This window comes from Dromiciops gliroides, chromosome 6, assembly GCF_019393635.1.
Source record: "Dromiciops gliroides isolate mDroGli1 chromosome 6, mDroGli1.pri, whole genome shotgun sequence".
Lineage (NCBI taxonomy): Eukaryota > Metazoa > Chordata > Mammalia > Microbiotheria > Microbiotheriidae > Dromiciops > Dromiciops gliroides.
Genome location: NC_057866.1, coordinates 245,229,433 through 245,243,382, shown reverse-complemented (window position 1 = coordinate 245,243,382; position 13,950 = coordinate 245,229,433). Strand labels below are relative to the sequence as shown.

At 37.6% G+C, this 13,950-nt stretch overlaps 1 protein-coding gene across 2 annotated transcripts in view; it reads left to right on the top strand.

Moving 5' to 3' along the window:
- The window catches only part of EMCN (endomucin), a 173,281-nt gene that overhangs the window by 54,182 nt on the left and 105,149 nt on the right, over window positions 1–13,950 (top strand). For both annotated transcript variants that reach the window (XM_043973155.1, XM_043973154.1), the window contains exon 2: window positions 13,129–13,212. In XM_043973155.1, coding sequence (XP_043829090.1) covers window positions 13,129–13,212 — 84 coding nt within the window. The remainder of the gene's footprint in view (window positions 1–13,128; window positions 13,213–13,950) is intronic.

Sequence of the window (13,950 nt, the reverse complement as noted above, 5' to 3'; positions counted from 1 at the left end):
TTTTAATTTTATTTATTATTATTTATTTTCTCTTTGATTTTTAAATTTTTTCTTCTCTATAGCTATTTTAGGAGTGTTTATTTGTTGGTTTTCTAGGTTTTTAAAAAAATTATATTTTCAAGTCATTTTCCTCTTCCATGATACATTTTCAGAAACATACATTTTCCTTGGTACCCAATAATATCACAATGACATAATAATGATCTTGAGTTTAAATACTGCCTGATAACTACTGATAACCATTTTCAACTTGACTGTAGTGAATGGTGAAGGAGAATAAGACAACAAACACATCATGGTAGACCTTTTCAGGGCACACGTTTTCCTTTCGGGACTGGTTTTCACTGTTGCCATTCTCTTTGATACAATTATTTATCTTTTTTATGAACTGGAATTTGATCCATTAGTTATTTAGGAAGCCACTGCCCAATCAACATACATGTCTATATATTTCATTCTCATTTCCTTTATTTTTGATTGCCTTGTGATCTGTAATGCATGATAGGGTTTGGCAAAGAAAGATAAAAAAGCCACAGGCTCCTTTTACTCTCTGATCTTTTCTTCAGTCTGTAGTAAGAGAGATGGAAAAATACCAAAGGATCCATTTGAGGAGAATAGTTGAGATTTCAGGATAATACCTAGTGGCTAGTATCTGTCCTTTCTAGCCAACCTAGAAGTACTTTCCAAAGACTATACTCAACAACAAAAATAAAACAATGATGCTTCTGAGTTTAAAGACCACTTGGGGACTATTTACAATCATTTTCAGCTTGTCTGCAGTAACTGGTAAAGGAACATAACTTAAGACAACAAACAGATCTTAAGATGCTTTTTCTAGAAGCTACTTTTGTTGCAAATTCATTGTTTCTTTACTCAGAATTTTTATTTCTCAGTTCTTATTTCTAATTCCAAGTAATTTTGAATGCTGCCAATAAAACTTGATGCCACTAGGGCAGCTAGGTGGCACAGTGGATAGAGCACCAGCCCTGGATTCAGGAGTACCTGAGTTCAAATCTGGCCTCAGACACTTAACACTTACTAGCTGTGTGACCCTGGGCAAGTCACTTAACCCCAATTGCCTCACCAAAAAAACAAACAAAAAACAAACAAACAAACAAACAAAAAAATTTGATGCCACTTTAGGCCATCTCAGAAAATGTCTTTAAGATGTGATCAAAGATGGAGCAACACCAAAAAATGGTTCTGATATTTAAGTGAAGTGATTAGCTCTACCCTCTTTCTTCCCCATGTGAAGTCACTGAGGTTGGACTTCCTCTCTCCCGTCATGTGAGCAAAGCTATCATGTGTTCTTGTCATGCCATCTGTACAGATTCTAAGTTCTGAAGTTCAATCAGGCTCTGGGAAGAACTAGCCAAATGGGGCAGTTCAGAGCTGGGAAGTATGCAACTATAGGTTCAGTTCTTCTATGGTATGGTAGATTTGACATTTACAAACTCGAGGTATGAGGTTTAGCATAAACTAAGATTTCATTTTGGGGAGAATTAGAATTAAGCATCCATTTGGCCATTGATAAGTCTCTGTCAAAATTGTGGAAAGATTTTTTGCTTGTTTTAGCTTTCCACCCTCTCCTTTCAGAGCTCCCCCCACTTAAGGTCTGGGGTCTTATGGCACAGGATATGTCACAGTAGAGCCTTACCTAGGCTTACATTTTCTGAACAGCATGCTGTGAGTCAGGATTTTTTCTCATTTTCTTTTTCTACTCATCTCCCATTCTAGAACTTTGATCACTTCTGGATAATCTTAAAAAAACAAAACAAAACAAAACTTATCCACAAAAAAATATTACTTGGTATCTATCTCAATATCTTTCTCTATCTCTGCATTTCTTTAACTTGATGATCTCATTAGCACCCACGAATTATTATCTGTATGCAGATGATTCACACACACACACACACACACACACACACACACACACACACACTAGTGGTCTGGATCCTGAGTTTAAGTCCCTCCTCACCAACTGCTGTCTGTGGAACACTGCAACTAAATGCCTCATAGTCATGAAAAATCATTCATAATGATTCATGAATGCCGAATGCCAAACTCAATAGATCCATAATATAGCTCATTATGTTCCTTCCCAAACACACTCTTCTTCCAAACTTCATACTACTATTGAGGACAGCACCAAAACATTGGTGTCATCCTCAACTTTACACTCTCCCTCCACCACCCATCCATATTGGTTGCCATGTCTTTTTATTTCTATTTCTACAACATTCTATGGATTTACTGTCTTTTATGCCCTTATGCAGCTTCCAACCTCATTCAGGTATCATCCTTTTTTATTTGGAGTTTCTCAGTAGCCTCTTAATTGGTCTTCTTGCCTCAAATCTCTTTCCATTCCAATATAGTTTTAAAAACGAACTAGTTCATTTTATTTTCCTTAGTTTTTTCTTACCAAATTCTGCTCATTTGAGGGTAGAGCTAATATGGTGGAGGAAAAGCAGTGACTTCTCAGAGTTCTCCCACCAAACCCCTCCAAATCCCATTAAATAATGTCACAAGACAATTCCAGAAGCAGCAGAACCCACAAAAGGATAAAGTGAGATCATTTTCCAGCCAAAGATGGCTTAGAAGGTCAGCAGGAAAGATCTATTGTGCTGGGGTGAGAGTAGAGTGCAGCCGTACAATCACACCATGCAGATCCAGCCCCAGGCAGGCTGCTCCAGAGGAGCTTCTCTGTTGTGTAGCTGCTTCTGGAACTTAGCCCATGGATGATGAGGGGATCAAACAGTTGGCCAGGGGTGATTGCAGGGGTCTCTGCTGGCACTGAGGTGGGACTCTGTTATTTTGCCAAGTTCAGAACCAGGAAGCAGTCTTGAGTGGTGGCCCAGGTGGGGGAGGGACGCAGGCACACCCAAGCTTTCAACCACATTGAAACAGGTTTCTGTTCCCAGGTTAAAGAACAAGCAGGCATGTGGTTACTTATAGACAATAGCACAGGCCAAGGGAGTGGTGAACCTGCCTCTCCTTAAAGCAAATTACCTGGGACTCCCTGAAGCTTGGGACAGTGCACCCAGGAAGCAGTGCCCCACTTTAAGAAAGAGTTGAAAGTCAAGAAATAAGCCAGGAAAATGAGCAGACAGGAAAAACAATGCATACCCTAGAAAGCTTCTTTGCCAACAAGGAAGGTCAAAATACAACCTCAGAAGAAAATAAAATCAAAGCTCCTACATGCAAAGCTTACAAGAAAAATATGAATTGCTCTCAGGCCACAGAGGCACTCAAAAAGGACTTTGAGGATAAGGTAAGAGAGGTAGAGGAAAAAATGGAAAGAGAAATGAGAATGATTTGGAAAAGTTATGAAAAAAGTCAACAGCTTGAAAAGGCAAATGGAAAAGGAAATACAAAAGCTCACTAAAGAAAATAATTACTTAAGAATTAGGACTGAGCAAAAGGAAGCTAATGACTTGATGAGAAATCAAGACACAATAAAGCAAATTCAAATGAATGAAAAAAATAGAGGGCAATTTGAAATATCTCCTTGGAAAAACAGCTGACCTGGAAAATAGATCCAGGAAAGACAATTTGAAAATGATTAGACTACCTGAAAGCCATGAACAAAAAAAGAGCTTAGACATCATCTTCCACGGAATTTTCAGGAAAATTGCCTATATATTCTAAAAACAGAAGGTAAAATAGAAATTGAAAGAATCCACCAATCACGTCCTGAAAGAGATCCCAAAATGAAAACTTCCAGGAATACTATACCCAAATTCCAGATCTCTTAGGCCAAGGAGAAAATATTGCAAGCAGCCAGAAACAATTCAAGTACTGTGGAGCCACAGTCAGGATAACATAAGATCTAACAGATTCTACATTAAAGGATTGGAGGGCATGGGATATAATATTCTGGAGGTCAAAGCAACTGGGATTACAACCAAGAATCACCTACCCAGAAAAAATGTGTATTTTTTCAGGGGGAAAAAATTGGAATTCAATGAAATAGAGGACTTTCAGGCATTTGTGATGAAAAGACCTGAACTGAATAGAAAATTTGACTTTCAAATACAAGACCCTAGAGAAGCCTAAAAAGGTAAACAAGGAAAAGAAATCATGAGGAATATTAAAAGGTTAAACTGTTTACATTTCTACATGGGAAGAGGATACTGCTAACTCATAAGAACTTTCTCATTATTTAGTGTAGCTGAATAGAGTATATTTGGACAGAGGGCACAGGTGTGACTTGAATATGAAAGGATGATATCTTTAAAACATCTATTTTCTTTATTGTGTGTGTAGGGTTTTTTTTTTTTTGTTGTTGTTGTTCTTTTCTTTTGTTTTTGTGGAATAATCAGTATTGGATGACTTGCCCAGGGTCACATAGTTGATGAGTGCAGGTATAAGTCTGGATTTGGGCTCAGGTCCTCCTGGGTCCAGGGCTAGTGTTTTGTCCACCATACTACCTTACTGCCCCATGTTGCTATCTTTAAAAAAAAAAAAATTATTGGGGGAGAGGAATGCACTGGGAGAAAGGGAAAGGGAGAGGTAGAATGCAATAAAGTATCTCACATAAAAGAAGCAAGAAAAAGCTTAGGGAGTGGAGGGGAAGATGGGGGAGGTGTGGGGGAGTGAGTGAGCCTTACCCTCATCAGAATTGGCTCAAAGATGGTATAGTAATATATCTTGCCCTGGGGGAAAGTGGAAAGGGAAAGGGAGAAGGGGGGAGGGGTGAAGGAAGGCGAGGCAGATTGGGGGAGGAGGCAGTCAGAAGCAAAACACTTTTGAGGAGGGATAGGGTGAAAGAATATAGAAAATAGAGTAAATATCAGGGGGAGAGAATAGGATTTGAGGGTAATATAGTTAGCAATATTAACTGAAAAAAAAATTGAAGCAAGTTTTTCTGATAGGCCTCATTTCTCAAACACATAGAGAATAGAGTCAAATTTGTTAAAATGAGAGCCATTCCCCAATTGATAGGTCATCAAAAGACATGAAATTTACAGATGAAATAATCAAAGGCACCTATAGCCATATGAAAAAAATTCTCTAAGTCACTATTGATTGGAGAGATGTAGGTCAAACCAATTCTGGGTACTACCTCATACTTATTGGATTGGATAATATGGCAGCAGAGGAAAATGATAAATGTTGTGGGGGATGTGGGGAAAATAAGACATTAATACACTCTTGGTAAAGTTGTAAACTGATTCAAACATTTCACAGAACAATTTGGAACTATGGCCAAAGGGCTATAAAACAAGTATAGTCTTTGACCTAGCAGTACCACTACTATGTTGGTATCCTAAAAGAGATTTTTTTAAACGTTGATTTCAAAATTGGGGTGATGCCCATCAATTGGGGAATGGCTGAACAAATTGTTTGATGAGATTAGGACAGAACACTATCGTGCTGTAAGAGGTGATGAGCAGGATGCTATCAGAAGGACTTATGAAAAATGCAATCCATCCCAGATTGAAGTATATATATTTTTTGATAGTTTCTCTTTCTAAAGTGTTTTTTTTTTCTCACAACCTAACTAATGTGGAAATGTTCTGCATGACTGCACATGTATAACTTATATTGAATTGCTTGAGTTCTTAAGGGGGGAAGGGAGAGAGAAAGAGAATTTGAAACACAAAGTTCTAAAAATCAATGTGAAAATTTGTTTATACTTGTAATTTGGGGAAAATTCTAAATAAATCAATAAATTTAAATTTTTTTTAATTTAAATTAATTTTAAATAAATTTAATTTAAATATATTTAATATAAATAAATTTTTTAAATAATTTTTTAAAAAAACATTTCTATTTTTAGGGGCAACAAGGTGGTACAGTAGACAGGGCACTGGTTCTGGAGTAAGGAGGGTCTGAGTTCAAATATTGCCTCAAACACTTACTAGCTGTGTGACCTCAGGCAAATCACTTAACCTTAATTACTTCCCCCCAAAAGTTTCCTTTTTGTCTTTTTCTTTTTACTCCTTAATCACATTAACTACATCATTTCCCCTTAAACAATTTTCTTTTGTAATAAAGAATATTTAAATAAGGTCAGGGACTATCTTTTCTCTTATATATATAATTTGTATCCCTAATTCTTAGTATAGTGCCCAACACATAGTAGGTATTTAAGAAATGTTTATTGACTACTGACTTTGGGCTATTTCCCACTACTGCTGTATACAAACTGTTCCTTTTAGCCAGTATAGTTTATTTGGAATCACTGAAATATATGCTTTGTACTTTCTTTCATTTGAGCCAATGTTTGGGCTCTTCCCTCTACCTAAGATACCGGCACCTCCTACCATTTTTACCCATTGAAATCGAACTTGTCTGTCAAAGCCCACCTTGCATTCTTTCTTTCCCAAGAAACCTTCCATGATCAAAGTGATTTCTCCCTCCTCTGAACACTTATGGCACTGACTGTTATCGTCTGTGTGACATTTAGCATGTAATTCTTTGTTTTGTAGTTAAATATGTACAAGGAGACTTAAGGGGCACAAAAACTGTCTGCAAATATTTTCAGAGTTGTAATGTGGAAGAGATGGATTAAATTTATTTTAATTGGCTCCAGAAGAAATAACTGAGAGTGTAACAGAGGCAAATTGGAGCTCATTGCAAGAAGGAAAAAAAAAAAAACCTTTCTAACTGAGTTCTCCCAAAGTGTATTGCATTGCCTTAGGAGAGAGTCGATTCAAACAGAATGGATGACCATTTGTTAGGGATGACATAAAGGGAATATTGCTCAGGTCCCGATATCTCTAATTAGATGGCAAGGCCCAAAAGGATGGTGACTATGTACTGAGTATTATAGTCGTATACTATAGTGCTCAATAAATAAGGATAGAGGTAAGGACTGAATCTGTGATTTCATTGATGTAGGAAACTATCAGGTGAGGCAACTCTCCCTACCAATGCCTATATGTACCTTCTCTCTAAGTGTAGCCTTAAAGTGGTACCAACATGACTGAGAGGTTAACTGACTCTCCTAGAGGTGCCAAACAGTAGAGTATGTGTCAGAGGTGGAAGTTGAAGCCAGGTATCAGAGGCATGACTAATACCAGCACTCACTTACTTTAAATTCTACATTGGTATGAAATGAAGTACTCCCAAGTCACTGAACACTGAACAAAGGAGGTTTATTTTACCGCAATGCAACAACAATATGCAAAAAGGACACTGTGGCAGTTTCTCTAGTCTCAGCCTCCCTGGTCTCCATATGTAAATGTATTTGATCAGCAGGGTTGGGCAATTAGAGTGGGCTTCAGAAATCCACCAAATCTGAGGGGCCAGGCTTCCATGGAGCTGGGACTTTTAATGCTCTTGGACAAGCAGGAAGCTGTATCAGGGAATCAGATTCCATGGATGACTTTGTCCCAGCCTACCTTTTGTTGGCTAGAGACAGGAGGGAAGTGATGGTCAAGGAAGGAAACCAGGGCCAATCATGTATGCCAAACAGGTCCCAGAGGTAATTTTGTTTTCTTTTAGGTATGGCCTCCTCATACCTAAGATGCTTCCTCAGGGAAATTATTATTTTTTTTAGTGGGTAAATGAGGGTTAAGTGACTTGCCCAGGGTCACACAACTAGTAAGTGTCAAGTGTCTGAGGCCGGATTTGAACTCAGGATCTCCTCCAGGGCTGGTGCTTTATCCACTGTGCCACCTAGCTGCCCCTCTCAGGGAAATTCTAATGCTAGAACACCAGCTTTTCTTGGTTTTCAAGCTCTCTATCTGCTTCACCGTGATACTCTCAGGTAGAGGCCCCTGTGGTCTAGAGGAAAGGCCTGTACAACTGAAACCAGGAAAGCTGGGTTCAAATCCTTGCTCCTCTGGTCACTAAGTGCATCATCCTAGACAAATCAGCTAACCTTAGTTACCCCCTCTAACAGATTACTAATTTAATCAGATTATTTTTCATTTTAATCAGACATTTAATTAAATTAATCTGATTATTGATCTATCAGATTACTCAGTATGTGCTATATTACTCAATATGTGCTCCATGTGTGTTCCAACTTAATGGCAGGGAAAAGTTAGAAATGGAAAACCATAGAGCTATGGTCATTTGTTCATATCTGAAGATTGCCTAGAAATCTCTCAGGCAATGGCTGAAAAAAGTAAGACTTACTTGAATTTAACTACTTTGTATACAAATATATTTATTAACTACATTTACATTATATTTTTACATGTGCTTTAGATTAGAATGTTTCATTCTACATACTTGTATCCCCAGTGCCTGCCACAATTCCTGACAAATAATAGCTACATAAGAAATACTAGTTGATTGATTGAGTCATGTATCTCAGAGCAGTGGGGTATTCCACTTTTGTTATTTGCCTCCATGTACATTCTCTTCTTTCTGTACATAGCCAATGAATTAGCCCTTGGAGGACATCCGATTTTTGATTCTACTTAGAATGAATATATTCTTTCAAACTACAAATTTTCAGACTTTATTGGAACTCATCAGAGGATACAAGAATCATGGATACATTATGTAAAATCAGACCCAAGAACAGTTACAATCTCCTTTAGAATCTCCTGCACTTCTTTGCTTCCCCCCCTCCCCCCAATAAAGGACAGACTATCCCAGATCCTATTAAGAGCAGCAGGTAAGGGTCTCGCCAGACTCCCTAGTTTTGACTCTGCTTTCTTCACTCTGCATCAGAATGAATAAGTCCTTATAAGTCCTCCAGTGTTTCTTTTTTTTTTTTTTTTGCGGGGCAATGGGGGTTAAGTGACTTGCCTAGGGTCACACAGCTAGTAAGTGTCAAGTGTCTGAGGCCGGATTTGAACTCAGGTACTCCTGAAACCAGGGCTGGTGCTCTATCCACTGCACCACCTAGCCGCCCTCCAGTGTTTCTTGATATTCATTATATTTGTCATTTCTTACAAGACAGTAAACTTCTTTTATATTCATATACCACAATGTATTTAGCCATTCTCCAATCAATGGGCATCTGCTTTGTTTTCAGCAAAGTATTGCTTATAATAGGAGAGTCAAGGAAACAATATTCACAATGACTACCACAATGTAAATGGAAAGGAAAAACTACAAAATGATTGAAAATGGATGTTGTAAAGTTACCAAGAAATAAGCCTACCTCAAAGAAGAGATATGAGAAACCACCTCACACACACACACACACACACACACACACACACACACACACACACACACACATCCCAACACAAATATTCCTTTACAGTGGGGTTAAGTGCATGGGTGTGGAACATTGTGTGTATTCTCAGATTATTCAATGTATTGATCAGGTTTTTTAATGTTTTTTCTTCCTCTTTTTATTTTAAATAATTTTTTTTTTTTGCTATATGAGATGGCTTTCTGGGAGGACAGAGGAGGGAAAAGGGAAATAGAAATTTACGTGAAAGAAAAAAACAAAACATCAATAAAGATAGCTTTAAAATAATGCTATTATAATGTTATCACAAAATGGTTCATTTGTTTATGCCTCATTTCCTAGTCATTTTATAAACTCTTTGTAGTTAGGTTTCCTCCACCTGCATAATTTCTTCAACCTCATCTTAGGCTAGGTTTTGCTCCATTCACTTTAGAATTAAAAAGGCAACTGAAACAATCAACTAACTAGGAAGTTTGACCTTATACACTTCTGAGTTCTTCATGATCTGGTCTGTCCTATATTGAAGTGGGAAAAGTAATATTTAGTGTGTGAAGTTGAGTCTTAGAGGTGGAAAAAGCTTTTGATATGGTTACAGGAAAACCTGTGAAAAGTTAGTCTTCTAACTTCCATTTATACCATAAATGCCATTTCTGCACATCCCATCAATAAACAAAGTCAGTGCTGACTGCTAACACCTCCAAATACCATGTCTATTAAGAAAAAACAAACCTGATGCCAAATTGAGATGTTGCATTTAATTGACATGGGAAATACCAAAGGAATGGTACTTCTATAGGTCATGTAGAAAAAAGAAAACATAATCATGTGGGCCATTTTAGCTTTCCCCTTTTGTAGTCATTTCCATTTGTGTACAACTCTTTGTGATCCCATCTGGGGTTTTGTTGGAGAAACTGGAATGGTTGTCATTTCCTTTTCCAGCTCATTTTATAGTTTAGGAAACTGAAGCAAACAGAGTTAAGTGACTTGCCCAAGATCACACAGCTTGTAAGTGTCTGAGGCCAGATTTGAACTCAGGAAGATGAATCTTCCTGACTCTAGGCCCAGAATTCTACCCACTGAGCTACCTAGTTGCCATAGTTCTCCCCTAATGGTGTTCAGTTTCCATATTGTATAACAGAGTTATTTGAACTTACTACTAGGCATCTCCAATATAGAAAAGGAAATAGGTTAGATAGCCCTCCTCTCACTCTGGTTCCCTTCTTAGTGGTTTCAGTCCCCCCAAAAAAATATACCACAAAGAAGTGAAATCTCAGCATATTGCTATTGCAGCTCCCAGGGTCTGTTCCTAATCAGGGTCCTTTGCCCCTTCTCTGAGGTTATTTGTCCCGTCATACAATGGTCACACTGTTCAGTCTCCCCCATTATGTATTGATTTGCTTGTTTTCACATCATTGTCACTAACCAATGACCTTCTACCCCAGACATTTACCCCTCCTTTATAACAAACCAATACAGGGAAGCAAAACAAATAAACACATTGGGCATGTCTGTAAATATATGACTCATTCTACACCTGTGGTAAAGCACCTATCTGCTTCACCATCTATCTCCTGAAGTCACTTTCTGCCTTATTTTCTGAAAGACATAAACAGCTGATTGCCTCTGGCTCAGAAGTGTCCAGCCAGAGTGGGCACAGCCAGGCTTGGGAGAGATCCAGAATGCTCTGAGGATGTGTATTAAACCAAGATATCTGGCAGCCACCCCCAAGTTCTTGACTAATACAGTGATGAGGCATGTACAGGGTGGGCCAAAAGTCATGAATATTTAATAACTCCTTTATTTTTTGTTTTTAATTCACAGTACCATAGCATCATATACAGTATATATAGGAAGTGAATATAAATCAGGCGTGAAAGAACAATTCCTGTAAATGGTGAAAAATAAAGAAAAAAGTTTTCAAAAAGTTAAGACATCAGACATCTTCATGACTTTGGCCCACCTTGTATTTGTATATGGATATAGATGAAATAGAGATAGATATGGAGATGGAAATGAGATAGAGATAGAGATATAGAGAATATCTATATCTATTTTAAATAGATACATATATTTAAAATAGATAATGGGGGTAGCTAGGTGGTAGAGTGAATAAAGCACCTGCTCTGGATTCAGGAAGACCTGAGTTCATGGGTTCAGACATTTGACACTTACTGGCTGTGTGAACCTAGGCAAGTCATTTAACCCTCATTGCCCTGCAAAAAAATCAAACAAACAAATAAAATAGATACTAATATGATAGAAAACCACAGCCTAACATAAAGGATGTTAGAATGCAATTAATGTTCAAGGTAGGTCAAACAAAGTATCCCAAGGGACCAAAGATTACTATTCTCTAGACAGATCAGGGGGATTGCACATGAACTGAAACTATATAGAGGTTAAAAAGGCTTTAACCAAGGTTTGTGGGGCAGGACCTAAAGATGCAATACAGTGGTGGTAGAGAATCTGGTTGAATTATAGGACTAGCCTTAATTAGATTACTTTCATAATAAAATTATAGTTTGAGAATAGTAATCTGGAATGCAAACTCCATTCTGCCTACTGCAAATCCTCTATTCTCGGGTTGCTACCAATATTTGGAGAGTTAGTTTTTTTGTTTGGTTTTAGGGTACAATTATTTATCATATAGAGTGGCTAAAAGTCTGGGTTTGGAGTCAGGAGGATTGAGGTTTGAATCTTGCCTTTTAATCCTTGCTTGCTGCTTGACCACTGTCAATTCAAATGAACACTGAGTCTCAGTTTCCTCATTTGTAAAATGGGAATAATATTTGTACTACCTACCTCTCAGGATCAATTGAGATGATGTTTATAAAACAGTTTGCAAATGAATGTAAGAACAATATATAAATGTCAGGTGTTGTTTTTGTTGTTGTTGCCCTAGGTGTGAATGACTGAGGGATTTGGTGGAGGTGGGGGTGGGGGAGGAGCACGAAATAGGGAGCAGAGAACAGGAGGTTGAATTTAGGACAGACATCTAGAAAACCACCTAATTTTATTGCTGTATGAAATGTCTATACTGAGAAATGTATAGAGTACGGGAAGACCTGAGTTTGAATCCCAGGTTGGATACTGGCTAGCTTTGTAGCTCTGAGTAAAACATTTAATAATGATAGCTAGCATTTATGTAGAGCTTTAGAGTTTACAAAGTACTTTAAAAATATGATCTCATTTTATCATCACATCGACCCTAGGAGGTAAGTGCTATTATCGTTCTTATTTTACAGATGAGGAAACTTGAATAAGTGGGGGCTAAGGGACTTGCCCAGGGTCACACTGACAGTAAGTGCTCGAGGCAAGGTTTAAACTCAGGCTTTACTGATTTGAGATCTGGCATTCTATTCAATTTACTGCCTATTTTCTTCTATGAGCTACACTTATAAAACAGAAAAATAATATTAAAACTATCTGACTTATAGGACCATTTTTGGGAATGCACTCAGTAAATTATAATGTGCTATTCAAACATAAACTATACAGGACTTATTGGAAAAGACCCTGGTGTTGGGAAAGACTGACAACAAAAGGAAAAGGGGATAGCAGAGGATGAAAGGGATGGATAGTATCATGGAAGCAATGAACATCAGCTTGGACAGATTTCCAGAGACAGTAAAGGATAGAAGGGCCTGGTGTGTCCATGAGGTCACAAAGAGTCGGCCATGACTGAATGATTAAACAACAACAACAAACATAGATATTATACTCAGATTATTATTACAAATAGATCTGCCATCCCACACAGTCTGGTATAGCAGATGGAGAACTGGCCACACATTCAAAAACTGAAAAATTCTTACACTGATTGTGTGACTCTACGCATGTCCCTTAACTCTCAGTGACCAAGACGATAAATTGCTGAACAAGTAAATCTGTAATGCTGGGATGTCCTCCCAAGAAATTCTCTATACTAAAGAAATCACAGTTTTGAGGTGCTGACAGATTCCTAAACTTATTCCTCCTTCTAAAACATGCATTTTCTAAATCTAGTTTTTATTTTACAGATCCTACAACGAACACACCAGTGACTAAGCCAATGACTACACAATCCCAATCCACAGTTCTCACAACTCCAGCTCCATTTCCAGGTAATATCTTTTTTATCAGTATTATTAAATTTTATTTTCTTTTCAGAACTATATTCTTTCCTTCCCATCCTCAATCTATAAGGCAAAAAAAATGTTGCAAAGCGATATAGTCAAGCAAAACAAATTGCTGTCATTAGCCACGTGCAAATAGATAGATCTAGGCAGATAGAAAGACATTACTCTGTACTTTGAGTTCATCACTCAGGAACAATTTATACAATAGTAGCAATATTATGAAAATATGCAAGTTTAAAAGGCTTAGGAACTCTGAGCAACATAATGGCCAACCACAATTCCAAAGGACTCAAGATGAAACATGCTATTCAGCTCATTGAAAGTCTTCTATTTCATTGGATTTCCATACAATCTCCTGATGAATTATACACAGTTTTGCTGGGGAGGTGATTCTTGGTTGTAATGATAGCTCTTTTGCCCTCCAGAATATCATATTCCAAGCCCTTCAATCCCTTAATATAGAAATTGCTAAATCTTGTGTTATCCTGATTGTGTCTCCATGATATTTGAATTGTTTCTTTCTGACAGCTTGCAACATTTTTCTCCTTGACCTGGGAGTTCTAGAAATTAGCTATAATATTCCTGGCAATTTTCATTTAGGGATCTCTTTTAGGAGGTGATGGGTGGATTCTTTTAATTTCTATTTTGCCCTCTGGTTCTAGAATATTAGGGCAGTTTTCCTTGATAATTTTTCTTGAAAGATGATGCAAAGACTCTTTTATT